General features: G+C 43.2%; 1 protein-coding gene across 2 annotated transcripts in view; it reads right to left on the bottom strand.

The window, feature by feature from the left end:
* LOC145349912 (BRCA1-associated RING domain protein 1-like) overlaps nucleotides 1-23,376 on the bottom strand; it is a 194,223-nt gene that overhangs the window by 123,735 nt on the left and 47,112 nt on the right. For both annotated transcript variants that reach the window (XM_080198578.1, XM_080198579.1), the window contains 2 exons: nucleotides 17,193-17,273; nucleotides 13,217-13,389 (listed from right to left, as the gene is read on the bottom strand). In XM_080198578.1, coding sequence (XP_080054704.1) covers nucleotides 13,217-13,389; nucleotides 17,193-17,273 — 254 coding nt within the window. The remainder of the gene's footprint in view (nucleotides 1-13,216; nucleotides 13,390-17,192; nucleotides 17,274-23,376) is intronic.

Raw genomic sequence — 23,376 nt, forward strand, 5'->3', positions numbered from 1 at the left:
ATTGCCTGAATCTGAGGAAATTATATATCTGTGAACATATTAGAGCTATAAGTGGAAAGTGTTAAGGTGAAGGATAGGCAAGGGGATGCTTTATTTTCTATACATGCAAAATATTTTCTATCTTATTACTTTAATTCTGTGGTCACCTCTGCACTACCTGAGTCAACGTGGATCCAGATGCAATGGCCAATGCGGTGCCACTTGGTCATCTTCATGTAGTTGCAAGAACAGTTAAAATCTGGTTTCTCTCAAATTCTGCAAATGGAGTTCCTACACCTGGCTAAAGTGTACGAGGACTAGTAACCTAGCATCAGTTACGAGTTCAATTCTCATCATTTAAGTACAGAAAGCAATAAGTTCAGTCATATGTGAGCCAGCACCAGAAAAGTAACCACAAAATATCTGAAAAAAACCTGACAGTACATTAATGTTCTCAAGGAAGGGTGTCTCACTCTGACATGACCTCAACTCGAACTGACTTCAGTTTCTATTATGTGGTTGACTGTTAACTTCCTCTGGAGTAAAATGGCACCTAGGCTTCATTTCTGAGCTTATGTGCTGGATTTCCTACCTCATACTATTGTGGGAACACAACAATCACAAAGATCATGACTGTTCAAAGAGGGAACTCACCACTCTCCTGAGATGGCACAGTGGTCAACACTGCTGCCTCACAATGCCAGGGACTCGAGTTCAATTCCTGGCTTGGGTCACTGTCTGTGCAGAGCCTGCATCTTGTCCAGTGTCTGCGTGGGTTTCCTCCAGGTGATCCGGTTTCCTCTCAGTCTGAAAGACGTGCTGGTTAGGTGGATTGGCCATGCTAAATTCTCCCTCAGTGTACATGAGCAGGCGCCAGAGTGTAACAACTAGGGGATTTTCACAGTAACTTCATTGCAGTGTTAATGTAAGCCTATTTGTGACATTAATAAACAAACTTTAAAAAAACTCCACTGCCCAAATCTGAGGAAAAGCGAAACACCACATTTTATGGAAAGGATATTATTAAACTAGAACGAGTGCAGAAAAGATTTACTAGGGTGCTACAGGGACCCCATAATTTGAGTTATAAGGTGAGGCTGGATAGCTGGGGACTTCTTTCCCTGAAGTGTAGGGGGCTTAGGGGTGATCTTATAGAGGTCTATAAAATAATGAGGGACGTAGATCAGGTAGATATCTTTTCCCAAAGGTAGAGGGCATAGGTTTAAGGGGAAAGATACAAAAAGGTCCAGAGTGTCTAGAACAAGCTGCTGGAGATAGTAGTTGAGACAGCTACAATTTTATCTTTAAGCATTTAGACAGTTGCATAGCTAAGATGGGTACAGAGGAATGTGGGCCAAACATGGACAATTGGACTAACTCGGTGGTTAAAAACTGGGTGGCATGGACAAGGAACCTGTTTCCATGCTGCAAACCTCTATGACCTCTTACATATTGATGACTACACCCATTCTTTTTGGCCATTCATCAACGTCCCTGCCCTCAATATCTCCCCTCACCTCAAATGGAAAATCTCAACTCATGCGCTAAACCTGCTGGTTTCAATAAGCTCTCCAGCCCAACACACATTCTCACCTGAACAACTCAAGCTTTATAAAAAAGTCAAATGGAAATTAAAAGACTAAGCACTTGTTCTTGATTTATGTAGAAATATGTTAAAAGATTTATTAACCTTGTTACATTGCTTTCTCGGTGAAAGAAAATCCATTGTTTCTCCAATATCAGACTGCTGACCAAACTGCGACAGCCATTTGCATGCTAACAAATAATTTTAGCCCTTCTATGATTCAAATGGTTTCCATGTGATTAGAATAATTATAGATTTCAAAAAGTGAAAAGGATTTTTAATGAACGCATTCAGAGTAAATTTAGATCTGTTAGTGGAAGTGTTAGGGGGACGGAGTGCAGTGGTGGAGGAACACTAGAAATTAAGCAAATTAACTCCTTCCTTTCAGTACCTTACATGTTACCATGACTTCCTCAGGCGATGTATTTATTCCCTGTTGGATTATCAATCACAATCGACCTTTGTTCTTAATTCATGTAGGGGACATGGGTGTTGCTGGCTGTCCAGCATTTATTGCCCATTCCTAATTGCCCTTGAAACTGAGTGGTTTGCTAGGCTAGTTCAGAGGGCGCTTGACAGTCAACCACGTTGCTATGGCTCTGGAGTCACATGCAGGCCACAGCAGGTAAGGACGATAGATTTCCTTCCCTAAAGGACATCAATGAACCAGATGGGTTTTTCCAACAATTGACTATGGTTTCACGGTTATCAGATTCTTAATTCCAGATACTTTTTATTTGAATTCAAATTCCACCATCTGCCGTGGCGGGATTCAAACCCAAGACCCTAGAGCATTAGCTGAGTTTCTGGATTAATAGTCTAGTGATAATACCACATCAGTTCCTCAAATGACAATGGAGGCTCTCATTGAACCCTCCAAATCAACCTGACTAAACCTGCATTAACCAGGTCCTGTTTCTAATGGGCAAAAAAAATTGAATCAATACTGAGATTGCTTTCACATAACATCCAGTGAAACACTTTATCTACAGGCAATTCACCTTGAAGCACTAAGTCAAATTCTGCATTAAAGTAAATCTAAAATGTATTACAATAATTGATTTGCCGGGATGTATGATTTTTTCCTCCCTAATTTCAAAATCTGCACCTTTCCATTTCAAATGAGCTTCCATACAAAAACATCTGCACTTTTCCATTATAACAACGGGATTAAGGTTAAAGGAATGCAACTGAAATACCATACAGATTACAACGGTGATTGTAACTGATGGAACTATCTGCACTCACTTTTCAATGTTTCATTTCCCCGCTTCAGCTCTGCAGTTTTGTTTTGTTTTCTCTTTTTTAATATCCTCTGCACAACACCAATTTGTCTGTTGTGAATTTTTTTGTAAACCAAGAGTGCCCAAACCAGGTCTGCATTTAGATCCTATAATGGTGAATCTCCCTGAGCCACAGTAAAATACCTTTAGCAATACAAGTTAGTTATAACATATTCGGGACAGTAACACCAGACAGTATTGCATGCTATATTTACCAAGCTTGATGTTACAATTTAAGCATTTACTCAGTATATTTTGATACAAAAAGCAAGCTATCACAGACAATTCTGAGATTCCTTTCAACCAAAAGTTAATCTTGTGTTTGTTGTGTTAGCTGGTGTGCTGCAGGGTAAACAATCAATTGAATCTACTGGAGCAAGAAATAGTTCAGCCCACTAACCATGTCTTCCAGATCATTCCAATTAGCAAACAACACCCTGAGACACAATGTAGCTCAGCCTAAAAGCTGCAGTGTTTACTACACCATAGAACATTACAGCACAGAAACAGGCCTTTTGGGCCTTCTTGGCTGTGCTGAACCATTTTTCTGCCTCATCCCACTGACCTGCACTTGGACCATATCCCTCCACACCCCTCTTCATCCACGTACCTGTCCAAGTTTCCTCTTAAATGTTAAAAGTGAGCCCGCTTTCGCCACTTCATCTGGCAGCTCATTCCACACTCCCACCACTCTGTGTGAAGAAGCCCCACCTAATATTCCCTTTAAACTTTTTCCCCCTTCACCCTTAACCCATGTCCTCTAGTTTTTTTCTCCCCTAGCCTCAGTGGAAAAAGCCTGCTTGCATTCACTCTATCTATACCCATCATAATTTTATACACCTCTATCAAATCTCCCCTCATTCTTCTACGCTCCAGGGAATAACATCCTAACCTATTCAACCTTTCTCTGTAACTCAGTTTCTCAAGTCCCGGCAACATCCTTGTAAACCTTCTCTGCACTCTTTCAACCTTATTAATATCCTTCCTGTAATTAAGTGACTAAAACTGCACATAATACTCTAAATTTGGCCTCACCAATGTCTTGTACAACCTCACCATAACATTCCAACTCTTATACTCAATATTTTGATTTATAAAGGCCAATGTACCAAAAGAATTCTTTACGACCCTATCTACCTGTGACGCCACTTTTAGGGAATTACATATTTGTATTCCCAGATCCCTCTGTTCTACAACACTCTTCAGTGTCCTACCATTTACCTTGTATGTTATACCTTGGTTTGTCCTTCCAAAGTGCAATATCTCGCACTTGTCTGCATTAAACTCCATCTGCCATTTTTCAGCCCATTTTTCTAGCTGGTCCAAATCCCTCTGCAAGCTTTGAAAACCTTCCTCACTGTCCACTACACCTCCAATCTTTGTATCATCAGCAAATTTGCTGATCCAATTTGCCACATTATCATCCAGATCATTGATATAGATGACAAAAAATAATGGACCCAGCACTGATCGCTGTGGCACACCACTAGTCACAGGCCTCCACTCAGAGAACCAATCCTCCACTACCACTCGCTGGCTTCTTCCATTGAGCCAATGTCTAATCCAATTTACTACCACTCCATGTATACCTAGCGACTGAACCTTCCTAACTAACCTCCCATGCAGCACCTTGTCAAAAGCCTTACTGAAGTCCATCTTACTGAAGACAACATCCACTACCTTCCCTTCATCCACTTTCCTGGTAACCTCCTCAAAAAACGCTAACAGATTGGTTAAACATGACCTACCACACACAAAACCATGTTGATTCTCCCTAATGAGTCCCTGTCCATCCAAGTATTTGTAGATCCTATCTCTTAGTACTCCTTCCAATAATTTACCTACTGCTGACGTCAAACTTTCCAGCCTATAATTTCCTGGATTACTTTTTGAGCCTTTGTTAAACAACGGAACAACATGAGCTATCCTCCAATCATCCGGCACCTCACCCATGGATACCGACATTTTAAATATATCTGCCAGAACCCCTGCAATTTCAACACTAGTCTTCTTCGAGGTCCGAGGGAAAACCCTGTCCAGTCCTGGGGATTTATCTACTCTGATTTGCCTCAAGACAGCAAGCACCTCCTCCCCTTTAATCTGTGTCGGTTCCATGACCTCCCTACTTGTTTGCCTTATTTCCGTAGACTCCATACTGAAGTACACGCAAAATTATGCAGAAGCAAACTGCACATCAGTTTAAAAAAAAAACAGTCCTTGATTCTTTACTAATATTTTCAAACTCTAGAGAGCAGAATCCTCGTTGCTCATCCCCTTGCGGCTGAAATTATTTACCATACACGATCACTTAGGCTGTAGAGATAACAGCTCAGGAACTGAGTGATTGAATTATGTAAACAAATGCATTGGTCAACAGCTTCCATAACAGATTTTGTGTCATCTCGAAAGACGCAACTGTCGATCACGGCTTACTTCCCGAGACCAAAGGTTGGTGCTCATAACTGATTTTCAGCAGATACTCATAGCCTCAGAACAAATCAAAACTGTATCATTAAGAGTCTTGCAAAAGAAAGACAGCTACCTTTTATCTAATTACCCAGTGAAACAATCTGGAATGCTTCTGCAGAGAGAAATCCAAATACATTGTTTGAGAAAGCAATCAAATCAATTTTACCCTGACAAGTACATGTCTATGAGGAATCAATACAAGGGTAGGCTAACTCTCCTGAATATCAATGATCGTGCCAGGCTGTCGGAGGTAAATTTGTTTAACCATCCCTCCCCACTCTTCATAAAACATTAAAGAATTCTCACTGCCACTAGCAGAAGCTCAATTATAAACTGGAAAACTAAAATCAAAACGGAGAATGAAAAGGTATTAAAAGTTGAGTAGATTTTACATTCAAATACAAATGGCATTATGAATTCCATTCGGTAGATCACTGAAAAGGAACTAAAGGAGCAAAATAGTTGATGAAAAGTACGGTCATTATCCTGAGGACAAGGTCTTGCCAGCACTGCTTTCTGACAAAGTGCTTACATAGCAACCTCAATTCTCCTTCCTCAGATGAAGGGGTTAGCCCTATATCACTGCAAGCTCTGTAGGGAAACAGGGATACCCAATTTGTTAAAAGGAACACAAAACCTACTGTTGCAGTGTATGAAACATGGCAACCAAACCACACACAGCCAGGCCCCACAAATAACAATCAGATCAAATCTGTTCTGGTGGCATGAGTTGAGAGATAGATACCTGCCAGGACACTTGGGAGGGCTCCTCTGCTCTTAACTGAGTAGTGGCACGAGGTTTATTTGTCCACCTGAGAGGAGGGATGGGTTCTGAGTTTAACATATCACAGAGACAGTAGTTCCAGCAATGCAGCCTTCCATCAGTACTGCACTGATCTGTCAGCTGAACATCTGCACTGAAGGATCTGGAATGGAATTTGAATCCAACCCCTGATACAGAGGTGGCGGCCAAGGTTAACACCAGAATGTGGGAAATTACACACAAATTGCACGTAGAAGGGCTGATTGAAGCCATGGCAAATGCATCTAAGTCTGAATGTTAAAGTGTCAAGGTGCAAGCACCTGGAAGGTACAGTGGTGGAAGAACAAGCAAGTATATTTCAAACAGAAGAGTTGTCTTTTAAGAACATAACAACTAGGAGCAGGAATAGGCCATCTAGCCCCTCAAGCCTGCCCCGCCATTCAATAAGATCATGGCTGATCTGTCGTGGCTCAGTTCCACATTCCCGCCCTCTCCCCATAACCCTTAATCCCCTTGCCTATCAAAAACCTATCAACCCGCGTCTTAAAAATATTGAGCAAGGCAGCCTCCACCACTTCAACGGGCAGAGAATTCCAGAGATTCACCACCCTTTGAGTGAAGAAGTTCCTCCTCAACTCTGTTCTAAACCACCCCCCCTTTATCTTGAGGCTGTGCCCTCGAGTCCTACTGTCCTTTCTGAGCGGGAAGAGCCTCTCCACCTCTATCCTATCCATCCCATTCAACATCTTATACGTCTCAATGAGATCTCCCCTCATTCTTCTAAACTCTAACGAGTACAAGCCTAGTTTATTCAGCCTCTCCTCATAGCTCAACCCCCTCAACTCCGGCATCAGCCTAGTAAACCTCCTCTGCACTCCCTCCAAGGCCAAAATATCCTTGTGTAAGTACGGCGCCCAAAACTGCACACAGTACTCCAACTGCGGCCTCACCAGTGCCCTATACAGCTGCAGCAAGACCTCCCTACTTTTATATTCAATCCCCCTCGCTATGAAGGCCAGCATCCCATTCGCCTTCCTGACCACCTGCTGCACCTGCAGGCTGGGTTTTTGCGACTCATGCACAAGGACCCCGAGGTCCCTCTGCACCGTCCCCTGCTGCAGTTTTTCGCCACCTAAGTAATAGTCCTTCCTACCATTATTCCTACCAAAGTGGACAACTTCACACCTGCCAACATTAAATTCTATTTGCCAGTTCCTGGCCCATTCGCCCAGCCTATCTAGATCCTTCTGCAGACTCTCCACACCCTCCGCACAATTTGCCGTTCCACCAATCTTGGTGTCATCAGCAAATTTCGACACCATACACTCGGTTCCCTCCTCCAGATCATCTATATAAATGGTGAATAGCTGAGGTCCCAGCACCGGCCCCTGGGGCACTCCACTAGTCACCAACCGCCAATCCGAACAGCACCCATTGACCCCCACTCTCTGCCTCCTATTTGACAGCCAATCCTCTATCCACGCTAACACCCTACCCCCAACTCCATGCCTCGACCTTCTGCAATAACCTCTTGTGAGGCACCTTGTCAAATGCCTTCTGAAAATCAAGAAAGACCACATCCACCGGCTCTCCTCTATCCACCGCCCTAGACACATCCTCATAGAACTCCAATAAATTCGTCGGACACGACTTCCCCTTAACAAAACCATGCTGCGTCTGCTCTACCAAACAATTCTCCTCAAGATGCCTCGCTATTTTCTCCTTGATCACGGATTCTAACATTTTTCCTACAACAGACGTTAAACTAACCGGCCTATAATTCCCCACCTTTTGCCTGGCACCCTTCTTAAACAACGGCGTAACATTAATCGTTTTCCAATCTTCCGGCACTTCCCCGGAATCCAGCGACGTTTAGAGAATAATCACCAAGGCATCCACTATCACCTCCGCCATTTCCTTCAGAACTCTTGGATGCATCCCATCCAGTCCTGGGGACTTGTCCACAATCAGTCCCTCCAGTCTATCGAGCACCGCCTCTCTAGTAACAATAATGTCATTCAGGCCCTCCACTCCTACCATCTTTCCATCGCTAACACCCCGCAAATTACTCACATCCTCCTCCGTGAAGACCGAAACAAAAAAGTTATTCAGGGCCTCAGCCATTTCCCCATCCCCTACCACTAAGTCCCCCCTCTCATCCTCTAAGGGTCCAACGTTCAACTTAGCCAGCCTCTTCCTTTTTATGTATTTATAAAAACTCTTGCTATCCTTTTTTATATTAAGCACTAGCCCAGCTTCATAGTTTATCCTACCCTTCTTTATCAATTTCTTCGAACATTTTTCTGTATTCTGTAATTTGAGACAATTTCTTAGAACAGCACATACTAAAGTCAACCAGAGAATAGGCTATTTTAGATCTGTTAACGTGCAACGAGACAGGATTAATTAAATACCACAAAGTAAAGGCCTAGGTAATAGTGATCATAACATTTCACATTCAATTTGAGGGAGAGAAGAGTGGGCTTAAGACTAGGTTTTGGAACTTAAATAAGGGCAATTACAAAGTTAGGAAGACAGGGTTGGCTAAAGTCAACTGGAGAATTAGGTTAAAGGATAAGTCAGTAGAGATGCAGTGGTGGACATTTCATAACACTTAGCCAAGATATTTCATAACACTCAGCAAACATACATTTCAGTGAGAATATAAGATTCCAGGGGAAGGAGGTACCATCCGTGGCTAATTAAGAAAGTTAAAGATAGTACTAATTTGAAAAAAAATGCAGAGAACAATTAGTGGCAGGTCAGAAGGTTGGGCAGAATATAAAAACCAGCAAAGAATGGCCAAATTAAAATGAGGAAGAAAATAGAACACAAGAGAAAGCTAGCTAGAAATATAAAAAAATTCTAAGAGTTTCTACAGATATTTATACAGGAAAAAAGAAAGTGAACGTTAGTCCTCTCAAGATGAATCTGGGGAATTAATAGTGGAAAATAAGGAAGTGGATGATGAATTGAACAGATATTGTGCACCAGTCTGAAGTGTAGAGGGTACAAATAACATCCTAGAAATAAACTGTGTTATCAAGAGGTGAAAGGGAAGGATCTTAAATTGATTACAATCACAAGGGAAAAGAATACTCAGAAAATTATTAGAACTAAAAACAAGTTCTCAGGTCCTGATGGAGTTCGTCTTAAGTTCTTGGAAGAAACAGCTGCTGAGATGGTTGATGCATTTGTTTTAATTTTCCAAATTTCCCCAGATTTTGGAAAACTCTCATCAGATAAAAAAAAGTTCCATTAGGTAAATAGCAAATATAATTCCACTATTCAAGATAGGAGGAAGGCAGAGAGCACGAGAATACAGGCCAATTATCTTAACATCTGTCATCAGAAAACTCCTGGAAATATTGCCTTTGAAGTCCTTTGCTTTAATCTCTTCCCTACCTCCTTAAAATATGCTTTCAGAATGTATTTCCGTCAATGTCATTGGCACCAATGTTGACTACAAGGGGCAACACAGTGGTTACCACTGCCACCTTACAGCGCCAGGGACCTGGTTTCGATTCCCGGCTTGAGTCACTGTCTGTGCAGAGTTTGCATGTTCTCCCTGTGTCTGCATGGGTTTCCTCCGGGTGCTCTGGTTTCCTCCCACAATCCAAAAATGTGCAGGTTAGGTGAACTGGCCATGCTAAATTGCCTCTTACTGTCAGGGGGACTAGCTAGAGCAAGTTCCTAGGAATATGGGGATAGGACCTGGGTGGAATTGTGGTTGGTGTATACTTGATGGGCTGAATGGCCTTCTGCACTGTAGAATTCTATGATTCTCACTGCAGAACCTCTCAGTGTTCAGGCTCCCCCAGAAGAATGTTCTGTGGCTGCTCAGTAACATCCATAGCTCGGCCACCTTGGAGTCATGTCTACAGCTGCAGAAACAGCTGTCTGTTCCCCTAACTACTGAATTCTCCACCACTTTTTGCTTTTCCACTCTTCTTTCTCCCTTCCTGTGCAGCTGAGCCACCCATGGTGCCATGGAGTTGGCTTAAGCTGCACACCTCTGACAAACCATCACTCTCACTAGAATAGAACACAGGACGTTACAGCGCAGTGCAGGCCCTTCGGCCCTTGATATTGCGCCAACCTGTGAAACCAATCTAAAGCCCATCTAACCTACACTATTCCAATATCATCCATATGTTTATCCAATGACCATTCAAATGCCCTTAATGTTGGTGAGTCCACTACTGTTGCAGGCAGGGCATTCCACGCCCTTACTACTCTGAGTATCCAAAATGGAAAACCAGTTACTGAACAAGAAATGGGGGGGTGCGGGGCAGGGCAGGTATTGTGCTCTCTGCTTCCACTCTCAAACTACGATGTGATCACCTTCCTAAATATGCTATCCACATAGTTGTCGGTCTCGCGGATGCACACAGTGACTCCAGCTGTCGCTCGAGTTCCAAAACTCTGAGCAGAAGCTGCTGTGGCTGAGGATACTTGCGGCGCCGTGGTCATCAAGGCCACAGGAAGCATCCACGACTTGCTGGATAGGCATGCCACTAAGCCGAGCTGTACTGAAGTGCCTACTTATTACAAACTACATACAAGAAACCTTGAGCCTGCTGCTCCTATTAAGGTTTACTAACAGTAGTAAACCTTAGTGCTAGTAATAAAACCTCACAGTCATTAGTAAATAATCCTGAATTGAAAGATAAATGAGCAAAACACTCTTCAACGACTTTCCCGTTTCCCTGGAGTGAAACATTTAGAATTTTTCTCAGAATGCAATAGGTCCTCAAACTGAGCCCCCTAACTCTTTTAAACTTTGCATTTAAAAGAGTGCAGAGAATAGCAAACCCAAAGTAGCCCAAAGTGGCTACTTATGTGAACAGCAGTACCTCCCCGCTCTCACCAAATTCCCAAGCTCACACTTTGTGGCTAGCTGCACTCAGTGACGAGCTGCCGTCTTCACAAGTGCTGATTTCACACACGAGCAAGCTGCTTACTGGCTTATCACTCGGAGGGTGGCACATTGCTGCAGTGTGACCCAGTCCGCAGAGCTGCTGTGAGCGGGTACGCCAAGAAAGCAGCTGTTAAAGGGAAGGGTAAGATGGGAGCTAAAGATGCGCTGTGAGGTCCCGAGGTCTGTAAGGACCTTGTCAGTTTGACCATGTTAACTGCCACAGCATACATGTACAAGCAAGGCAAAGATCCAGAACTGCAGCCAGACAGCAAATACCCTGAGTGGTTGTTTACACTGAACCTTGAACACCGCCCCCCCTCCCACCACCAAAAAAAGTTGAGTCAAACTGGACCCAGAATCTTGGGAATATTGGAAAAGGATAAGAAAACAACAAATATGGCAATGCAACCAAGTTTGCAAAGTAGGCAGTTCCAGGAGAATCATCTGGATAACATGGTCCAAATATCCATTTTACTAAAATGAGGATTGCAGCCTGAGGACAGAACTTGAGCCGCAGCTACACAGTGCTAGTTAACTAACATACAATACGCGAGGCAGTCCTGAGAAGGGATTGAGCCTGGGTTACTCAGCTGCATGTGACGTGACTCAGACAATGTTACCCAGGGAAAGCAAGTCCAACATTCTGATTTGCTGATGAATGATGCAGAATAAAAGTAGCAAGGCCACCTCTATTTATACTAACTGAAATTCTACACAGAATACTCGGTGCTGTTGGGGGGAGAATCTATTTCAAACTAGCCTCCTAATTAACTAACTTCAACTGTCTTTCTTGTACTGAGCTTGTTTATCCCTGAGACGGAAAGAAACTTTAACAGTAAATCATACTTAAATTCAAAACACAAACTAGACCAGATTTTAGAAAGAGATTAACCCTTAAAATTTCCTCACTCAACAAATTCCTAAGCTCACTCTCTGCGACTAGCTGCACCAGTTGCAGTCTTTGTGCTTCCTTACTTCCTCGGCTCAAAGATCATCCCTGAGTATGCTGGAGATGGAGCGGAAATGAAAATAAATGGCAAGAGGAGGATTAGTGCCTTAGAACTTTAATTGTTGAGGTGTTTAAGTTTTAAGTTTATTTATTATTGTCACAAGTAAGGCTTACATTAACACTGCAATGAAGTTACTGTGAAAATCCCCCAAGTCGCCACATTCCAGCAGCTGTTCGGATACACCAAGGGAGAATTTAGCACAGCCTAACCCTAACCAGCACATCTTTCAGACTGAGGGGGGAAACCGGAACACCTGGGGGAAAACGCACCCAGACACAGGGAGAAAGCGCAGACTCCACATAGGCAGTGACCCAAGTCTGCAATGGAACTGGGGCCCCTGACGCTGTGAGGCAGCAGTCCCACCCCGTCCTCCCGACTGTGGGTTTGAGAATTAAGGTTGAAAATAAGCGATAGGAAGACTCAAGATGGTTTGGTGTTTGAAATTAGGGTCTCAAGAGAGTAAGAATTAGTCGCCCAACATTTAACTTGGCATGGTTCTTCCCACCACATATTTCTATATAATGTTGAGCTTCTTGCGCGAGGCTACAAATTCACCTGTCAAAATGCAAATTAATGAAGCGAGACTGAATCTATCACACATTAAACAACATCACAGACAATGCAATGGCCAACTATTACCATCCCCGTTTGTTGTAGCTGCCACTGACAATGTAATTAGAATAAGTGAATTCAAACTCTCGCCAGGGCAAGGGTAATGCAACAATTTATTTTTCGACGACCAGAAAGTGAAAGTTATGTCTAAAAGCATTACGTAAACTAATAGACATTAGAGAGACAATTTAACATTGTAATTCATGTGTCAGGACTCTGCTGAAAGCATTCAAAACTGCTCTGCAGGTTTACGAGGGCAACAATAGAGCTCCTCAAATGAATTACAATCGCAAAACACCCAAAATCCCACCTTTATTCATTTTGCACAATGATGCAACTCTGAACGCAAGAAATATTCTGGAATTAGAATATTATTACTGTAAATTCATCACCAAACCTCTTAGAATAAGGTGGTTTAGTCTTTAGGACAATTTCCTTTGCGAATCTTTCAGTTGATTATGAAGTATATTCCTTATTACAGATTCTGCAATTTCCTTTAACAGCATTACTTAATCAAGACGAAATATTTTCTTTGGCAATACTGAGCTAGATATAACCCGTGGCTGCTGATTGGACCGAGTGTTGATTACTCACATCACATCCTGAGAGGCTCGGTGCAAGACCAGCAGCTTGACAACATCCACATGTCCATTCCTGACAGCATCGTGCAGGGGAGAATCGTTCTGGTATCCCGGCGTGTTCAACAGAACGCCAAACTTCAGCAACAGCGCTACAATCTCCATGTGTCCATGGTTACAGGCTTCATGCTGCAAACACATAGCCCATTCATTATGCACATCTTTCTTCAAGCTTTTAAAGATCACAATGTCAACATTGGAAGGTTCCCAAACATTCGAGAGAAAAGCACTACTTATGTTCAACTAGAACACGTTGGAGCTACAAAGTACATAAATTTTGTTAACATTCACAAAATGCAGGGATACGTAGCAAATTAAATTTTCTAACACTAAACACAGGGGCAGCAAGTTGGATCAGAGCTCCACTGGGTCATGGGGCAACATGTGCAATCCACGCATACATTCAAATGAAGTACGGTAATCAAGAGTTATTAAGAAGGGCAGCAAAGTGGACGTGAAGAATGTCTGATCAGATTTATTTATTTATTAGTGTCACAAGTAGGCTTACATTAACACTGCAACGAAGTTACTGTGAAAATCCCTTAGTCGCCACACTCCAGTGCCTGTTCAGGTATGCTGAGGGAGAATTTAGCATGGCCAATCCGCCTAACCAGCACATCTTTGGAGTGTCGGAGAAAACCATAACACCCGGAGGAAACCCACGCAGATATGGGAGCATGTGCAGACTCCGCACAGACAGTGACCTGAGCTGGGAATTGAACCTGGGTTTCTGACACTGCGAGACAGCAGTGCTAAATCACTGTGCCACTCTGACCCTACTGAATGGTGGAGCAGACTCAAGGGGCCGAATGGCCTACTCCTGCTCTTGTATTTTTATGAGCTTAATTGCTGCTTGCCATCATCTCGGTAGGAAGATTATAGGATAAAAACCTGGGCATTTTCACAGACATGGTTGGTTGGCGTGCAACAGAGGGACTAACGTTGCCACACTTCAGTGTACAATCTGTAATAGTTAAATGAACTTCTTTAACCAAAACGCTAGATAAGTACAAGGAAGAAAGGAACAGAAGGATATGCTGTGAAAGGCTAGGTAAAAGACATTTTGGAGGACCTTATGTGGAGCATCAACACCAGTATAAGTCAGCTGGACTGAATGATTCTTTACCATGCTATACATTCTGCTTAAATTATACTATAATGTACAGAGGAAACACCACAGGCCTGCCGGAGGCAGACTCATTCTGTGCATTGTAGAACAGCAATTGGCAAAAATGATTCTTAAGCACCATCCAGCTTTCAAGTGGCTTGAATGATGTAAAACAGTATTACACAAATATTTTTTTGTTATCAGCTTTTGATCAGGTTGGTCTCTCACGTGATTCTGTTGCAATGGAAATGTTCTGAGGATTAAAAGAAATCTGAATGTAGCTTGCTCGCCCAGAGTGCTCTCAATAAGCTAATCACCTATATCGAGATAGACATAAAACTCATTTAGATGCAGCCGTTGCTGTTAGGCATGCAGTAAAGTGTGGGAACCAAGCTGAGCCTCGATAACAAACCCCTTGTTCTCATATGTTCCCACCATCTGGATTGAAAGGAGTTCTATCTTCCTTTGACAGTCGTGTGTGAAATAAATCTTTTATTTTAATGACATCCAGACATTGATGAACAAGCTGAATGATGTTGAAGTGATTACGTTTTGCTGCAGCTCGTGCAATTTAACAAATTTTTTTTGGGACTATATTGTAATTTTCCTTATATTTCAAGGCTTTGCTACTTTTCACACTTCATGGGGACCTGGGTTCGATTCCTGGCTTGGGTCACTGTCTGTGTGGAGCTTGCACATTCTCCTCATGTCTACGTTGGTTTCCTCCGGGTGCTCTGGTTTCCTCCCACAGTCCAAAAATGTGTGGGTTAGGTGGATTAGCTGTGCTAAAAATTGCCCCTTAGAGTCATGAGATGCGTAGGTTAGAAGGATTAGCAGGTAAATATGTAGGGATAGGGGGGTAGGGCCTGGGTGGAAGTGTGATCAGTGCAGACTCGATGGGCCGAATGATGAGCTTCTGCACTGTAGGGTTTCTATGATTTCTATTGGATACGGATCACGGCTTTTCCGTGAAAATCAATGGAAATGCAAAATATGATGTAATACCATATGTAACATCATATGCGGCATGGTGGCACAGTGGTTAGCACTGCTGCCTCACAGCACCAGAGACCTGGGTTCGATTCCCAGCTTGATTCACTGTGTGGAGTTTGCACATTCTCCCTGTGTCTGCATGGGTTTCCTCCAGGTTCTCCGGTTTCCTCCCAGTCTGAAAGACATGCTGGTTAGGTGCAGTGACCCGAATAGGCGCCGGAGTGTGGCGAGTAAGAGAATTTCACAGTAACTTCACTGCAGTGTTAATGCAAGCCTTACTTGTGACACTAATAAATAAACTATAACTTTACTTGGATTTCTGATGAATCATAAAATCTCATGATCTGTTGCTTCATTCCGTGCAATTTATGATCTGCTGCCAATTCCTACTCAACGCTCCAGGCACAGCTGTCCACTACACTGCACTGCAAGAAGAACAGGAATATTGCGGCTTCTCTCCCCCTGGAGAACCTGTCGACACACGCCTGTTCACACGTTACTCTGAATGCAACTGTCCCAATTTTGTAAACTTGCTACGTGAAAGAAAAATGAGAGCTCAGAAGATGAATTAGGGGCCAAATAATATCTGACTGGCGTTAACAGAAGAGCTTCAGGAACGCTAAGTAGTTCCCAGCTAAACGTTAATGCATTTGTTATTTAACAGCAAGGTTTCCATTGCAATAATTTGTGTAATTAAAAGTACAATCTTTGAAAAGTTCTGCAAATTACTGTATTTTGAGGCAGTCAAATGCAAATGAATTGTAAAAGCTAATTCATCAAATTGTGAAGGACACAATTTAACCTGTGCAAAAAAGGGCACAGTAATTTACCCAGTGCAACATGCATTTTCAAGCACTGATTAAACCCAGATCTACAAAGAGCAGAATCTAATGCAGCAAAAAAAAAGTTTGCCTTGCTTGGCTACCACCAGCTAGTGACCTGTCATGGCACATCACTCTCTAGCTCTTTGACGAACAGCAACCACAACACTGAATTCATCCCTTAGTTCGAGCAATTGTTGGTGTTGCATTCGTACACTTTCCTCATTTAACAAAAGCTGCAACAGTGCCTGCAGACTCAAACTCCATTAGAAACGAGGAGAGCATTGCTCAAGGGAGGCAGGGAATCTGGACTTTGTTCCTAGTTTTAAAGTTCATTTTTAGCGTCAGAAGTAGGCTTATGTTAACACTGCAATGAAGTTACTGTGAAAATCCCCTAGTTGCCACACTCCGATGCATGTTCGGGTAACTCTGATGAAGAATTTAGCATGGCCAATGCACTAAGCACTACATCTTTCAGACTGTGGACAGAGACTGGAGCACCCAGAGGAAACCCATGAAGACACAGGGAGAATGTGCAGACTCCGCACAGTGACCCGAGTCCCTGGCATCGAACCCAAGTCCCTGGCATTGCAAGGCAGCAGTGCTAACCACTGTGCCAGCATGCCGCCCATTTGAAAGTGGAAGCAGTCTTGTTGAGTTAAAATGATAAGCCTCAGGTTAACCCATTATTAAAGGTTTGAAGCTATGTGTCAGATATCACAATCCAGGGAAACTTGCTACCGCTTCCACCCGAGAAAGGTAGTGAGACTGAAACAGAATCATCATGGCTTGCACTGAGACATATGCATCTCCCTTAAAACAGCAGATAGGTAATTCACAGGCATCTAAGCCGTAAGTTATAGCAATTTTGATGAGAAAAGATACTTATCTATCTGACTGGCAACTCACAGTTCACATTTAGTTGACAAGTTGTTTGAACTAGTTTATATTTTTAAATCAGATGCAGAAAACACAAAAATATATTTTTGCGAATATGAATAAATACATACCAATGGTGTCCACCCTGCATTGTCTTTGATGTTTGGATTAGCTCCATTCTCCAATAGCTGCTCCACTGCCTTAATGTCACCCTAAAAGACAGTAAAATGGCTGGATCAGCTTAAAAAGTTTAAAGTTGATTAATTAATGCCTAGGGCTTACATTAACACTGCCGTGAAACTACCTGAAAATCCCCTAGTATTACACTGGTTCAATAATACAGCACACTCGTTTATGTACATAATCTGTTTGTACACAGATGCATTTTTAATACTTCACATTTGGTAAGGTGATATACAGTGAATAATTTAGCAAACTGTAACGTTATAAAAAGATTTTATATTAAACAAAATCCACCTGTTGTTTTTGGCTCTCAAAGATCCATGCAGCTTTTTAATCCTTACCGTAAAATCCCTACAGTTCAGAAGGAGGCCATTCAGCCCACTATGCTTGCACTAACAATCCTACCCAGGTCCTGTCCCCATAGTCCCATCCCCATGTATTTACCCTGTTGGTCTCTGACACTGAGCAGCAATTTAGCATGGCAATCAACATAACGTACACATATCTTTCAATGTGGGAGGAAACCAGAGCACCTGGAGGAAACCCACACAGATATGTGAAGAATGTGCAACTCCACACAGACAGTGACCCAAGCCAGGCATTGAACCTGGGTCCCTAGGGCTCTGAGGCAGCAGTGCTAACCATGTGCCACCATGCTGCCCACATGAGAAATAGAACAGGAGACAACTTCATGGCCCCTCGCTCCTGCTCCAATACCAGGGTGCTAACAGTTGTGCTGTATGCTGTCCCAATAACTTCCAAGGTAAAAGGGAGTCAGGGTCGAGAATGATCAGCAGTTATAACTGGATGCAAGGTGAACGTGTTTCACATTGCCATGGGGAAGAGGAAGCCATCTTTGAGGTCAAGTAACAGGCTTCCCGACAAATCAAGGAGCAACACAAAGACAGCAGAGATTCTGTAAAGGGAAAAGGCCGCTTGACTTAGCGAGCTACGTCAGGCAGTCTCCAGTCAGGGAAACACATCTTGGAGCCTAGGAGGAAGAATCATCATCAGAACAGGTTTCACTGTTGGTGGCGGATTTAAGAAACTTTCTAAAAACTGAGGAAATTGCCTGGAGGCAGACACTTGAAGTTACCAGTCTCTATGGAGATTGTAACTATGCAAACAATTTAAGGATACCCAGAGCCTTACAAATTTCAGCATTTCAGATCACTCCTCTTGAGAAATAATACAACCGACTGATCCACAAGCAGTGAAATATGGCTCAGAATGTTCTGAGATCAGATCTGCACTATCCAAAGTACCCAGAAAGCAGCCAGAGACTGTGCAACAGCAGGAATTTCCACAATTATCAATGACAATGTGAGCTGCTAGTTCTAAGGGTGTTCATGGCAATCTCGCATACTTAGTCACGAGAGGGCCCACAGAAAACAACTAAATCACGGACAGTTGGGAAATACTCGAATGATGAGTCTACCCATGAAACATGAGGTGCTAACCTGGTGAAACTACAACATAGAACTACTTTTGCATGCTGAGCAGGATGAGAATACTAAGTGATTACACAACCAACGATTCGATCAAAGCTCTGCAGTCCTCCCACATCCAGACATGAGCGGTGAAGGAAAACTGAGCAATTAATAGAAGGTTCTATGAATATACTCAGGCTCAGCAATGGCAGAGCCCAGCACATCAGTGCAAAAACAAGCCTACAGTTTTAGCAATCACCTTGAGCCAGTGAGAAGTGAATGATCCATCTTGGCTTCTTTCTGATCCCCATCATCACAGATGCAAGATTTCAGCCAATTCAAACCCTGTGGTATCAAGCATGGATACACCAGAGGTAGCAAAGACTATGGACCCCAACATCACATTTGCACTGCTCAAAGCTTGCTCTCCAGAAACTGTCACAACTCTTAACCAAGCTGTTCCATTGCGACTACAAAACTGGCAGCTACCTGACAAGGTGGAAAATTACCCCAGTATTTCCTGCCCGTAAAAACAGGACAAACACAATCCACCCACCGGCCATCTTATTAGTCTACTCTCAATCATCAGCAAAATGACAGAAAGTGTCATCGAGTGGCACTTACACAGCAGTACTCTCCTAAATCCAAGTCCAGTTTAGATTTCACCAGCATTACTCACCTCCAGACCTCATTATAATCTAAGTCTATACATGAACTCAATGCATTCTATGCCCATTTTGAGCAAAAGGTTAGCGAGAGCACGCCCTCCACCCCGGAAGAACCTGTATCTAAGGTCACCACTGTAGGCGTCAATCGCAGCAGCTTTCTCGAAGCGACTGGCCCGGACTATACTTCTTATACACCCGTGACTGTGTGGCTGCATTCCCCTCCAAATCGATTTTCAAGTTTGCTGATGACACCACTCCAGTGGTTCAGATCTCAATCAATGACGAGACAGGGCAGGAAAGAGAGACAATCTGGTGAACTGGTGCGACAATAATAACCTGTCCCTCAACTCAACAACATGAAGGAGAAAATAATTGACTTCGGGAAGCGTAGTGGAGTACGTGCCCCTGTCTAGGGGATTAAGTAGAAATGGTAGAATGTTTAGGTGTCCAGATCACCAGCAACCTGTCTTGTTCCTTCCATGCCAACACTACTGTTACAAATGCCCACCAACACCTTTATTTTCTCAGAAGATTAAGGAAATTTACTATGTCTCACCAAATTTTGCAGATGCACCATGGAAAGCATTCTTTCTGGTTTTATCACAGTTGGTATGGCTCGCGTTCTACTACTAAGGGCCGTGAATGTAGCCCAATCCATCACGCAAACCAGCCTCCCATCCATTGACACTGAGTCACTTTCCAATGCCTCAGAAAAGCAGCCAGCATAATTAAGAACCCCATGCACTCTGGACATTCTTTCTTCCACCTTCCTCCGTCAGGAAAAAGATACAAAATTCTGAGGACACATACCAATTGACTCAAGAACAGCTTCTTCCCTGTTATCAAACTTTTGAATGGACCTATCATATTAAGTTGATCTCTCTCTATACCCTAGCTATGACTGTAACACTACATTTTGCACTCTCTCATTTCCTTCTCTATGAATGGCATGCTTTGTCTGTACACTGCACAAGAAACAATGCTTTTCACTATATACTAACACAAGTCAAATCAAATCAAACAGTCAGAAGAGCTGAAATTGAGTGCAGGGAAGAGTGCGAGGGCTCTTGGCACAAGGCAGCAAGCATCTGACCAAGTTTAAAACAATTGGAATTGGGGGAACTTATTCACTGACTGGGGTCCGATGCAGTGCAAAAACCTCAGGAAGTTGCTGAGTTCTTCAGGGAAATATTCCAGTCCCAAACATCTTCAACTGCTTTATCAATGAGCTCTCCTGCATCAAAGGTCAGACAATTCAATATGGTTGCAAAGTTTTCAGTTCATTTGCAACAATGCAAAGATTGTGCTCTCACCCAAGGCCTGGATGATATACATGCTTAAAAGTGGCAAATAACATTTATGCCATACAAGAGCCAGCAATGACCATTTCCTACGAGGGGCTGTCAAACCATCTCACTTCATGATCACTAACATTACCATTGTGCATTTTACTATGGCTAATCAACTAGCCAGCACATCTTTGGACTTCAGGCAGCACGTTGGCACAGTGGTTAGCATTGCTGCCTCACAGCTCAAGGGATCCAGGTTCAATTCCTGTCTGTGTGGAGTTTATACATTCTCCCCGGGTTTCCTCTGGGTGCATCGGTTTCCTCCCACAGTCCAAAAAAGATGCGCTGGTTAGATGCATTGGCCAAGCTAAGTTCTCTCTCAGTGTACCTGAACAGGCACCAGAGCATGGTGGCTACGGGATTTCCACAGTAACTTCATTGCAATGTTAACATAAACCTACTTGTGATAATAAATAAACTTTAAACTTTGTTGGAGGAAACCGGAATGCCCAGAGGAAATCCACACTGACATGGGGAGAACATACAAACTCCGCACAGACAGTGACCCAAGGCCAGAACTGAACTCAAGTTGTTGGTGCTGTGAGGCAGCAGTGCTAAATACCATGCCGCCTGTCAGATAAACATTGTGGCCATAGCAGCAAGTTAGAGGTTGGATATTCCATAACTAATGACTTAACTTTTAATCTCTCAAAGCCGCTCCACCACCTGCAGGGCACAAGTCAGGAATGTGTTGGGATACTTGCCTGTTTGAATACAACTCCAAAAACATTGAAGAAACCCAACACTATCCAAAACAAAACAGCCTATTTGAATGGCACACCATCTGCCACCTTAAATATTGATTCCCTGCAAAAGACAGCTTCAGCATACATAAATCTACAAGATGCACAGTGGTAACCTGCCAAAACTCCTTTGTCAGTCCCTTCCAAACCTACAATCTCTAGCACCTGGAAAGACCAGGGCAGCGGAAACGCCATCTCCAAGTCACCCACCATCCTGACTTGGAAATATATTGCCTTTTCTTCAGTGTTGCCGGGTGAAAATCCAGGAACACCCGACTATCATCACTGCAGGTCAGCAGCTTCATCATACAGACTGCAGCAATTCAAATAGGCAGCTCACCACCACTTCTGAGGGAATTAGAAATGGGCACTGAATGCTGACCTTGCCAATCATACCCACACCCCATGAATAAATGAATAACAATAAACTGAATGACTAGCATAACTTCTCAAAGATTCTAATTGTCTTCAGATAATTTGGAATAAGGTTACTTAGATCATAGAACCCTATAGTGCAGAGAGAGGCCCTTCGAGTCTGCACCGAACACAATCCCACCCAGGCCCCACTCCCATAACCCTACATATTTTACCCACTAATCCCTCTAACCTATGCATCCCAGGACACTAAGGGGCAATTTTCTAGCAAGGCCAATCAACCAAACCCATACATCTTTGGACTGTGGGAGGAAACCAGAGTACCTGGAGGAAACCAACACAGACATGAGGAGAATGTGCAAACTCCACACAGACAGTGACCCACGCCGGGAATCGAACCCAGGCCCCTGGAGCTGTGAAGCAGCAGTGCTAACCACTGTGCTACCGTATTTTGTGTGCACATCAGCTTCCCAGGCAACTGAAGGGGGGGGGGTGTCATTTTCATCCCCCCTCCCCCATGTAGGCAGTTCAGGAATTTGCTGACATTTCACGAAATGTCATTCAGTGATTTCACAATTTTACAATTCCCCGCTCGTCTGTCACCAAGCTCAGGATGAGGTTACGTTACCGGGCAACTCTACGTGACCTAATCGCTGTTGACCAACAGACCAGACCTGCCGCAAACCTTAAATGCACAGCCCAGTGCTATCTTACTCCAGCGGCATCCTGAAGGAGTTTTGCTTTGTCAGGGAGGATGGTAACTTTTGGATGAGACTTTAAAACCGAGACACTGGCCCTGATTTTACCAGCACGCCCACTCCGAAACTGGGGCAGGCAAGGCTCGCAGAACGGCATTCTCCATTCGCCTCGGGCTTGACTTTATGAGCCTCAGGTGGGTATGCCAGTAAAATTCCAGCAACTGTTATCCCTCGGGTGAAAGTTAATGATCTCATGCTACCTTTTCGAAGGACGGGGCATTCACAACTGGGTGCTGGCCAATTCCTAAAGCAATACGGAGAACAAATTATCTGGTTGTTTAGAGACTTGTTTGTGGAATTATGCTGTGCGTGTGGTTGTCTCGTTTTCCACATAACAACAGTGACTATACATTAAGTAGCTATATAGCACAATGGGTGGGCAGTCTTGAAAGGTGCTACTGAAAATTAGACTGCAGCAATTCAAGAAGGCAGCTTACCACCACCTTCTCAACGGCAGCTAGGGATGGGCAATAAATGCTGGCCTCGCCAGTGATACCCACGTCCCACGAATAAATAAAAACAATACAAGTCTTTCTCGTACTGTCGCATTTCCAAAGTGGAAGCTGCTTCAACACACTAGTCACAAAGACAGTGACAAAGCACAGCGACCTAAAGCTGTAATATTCCATTTTAAATTATCTACACTACCTTTCAGCCACACACCCGTGGCATACATCAAATTAACCAAATTTTCTTCATCCATCTGTAAATATATGACTACTGTCAAATTTAAACAAATTGCAAATTTAAATTGTCAATTCACAGAAATTGGATAAAATCCTAATGAAAGGTACTGCCCGATGGCCAAA

The sequence above is a fragment of the Carcharhinus amblyrhynchos genome, chromosome 11 (assembly GCF_965287045.1).
Source record: "Carcharhinus amblyrhynchos chromosome 11, sCarAmb.v2.hapA, whole genome shotgun sequence".
Classification (NCBI taxonomy): Eukaryota; Metazoa; Chordata; class Chondrichthyes; order Carcharhiniformes; family Carcharhinidae; genus Carcharhinus; species Carcharhinus amblyrhynchos.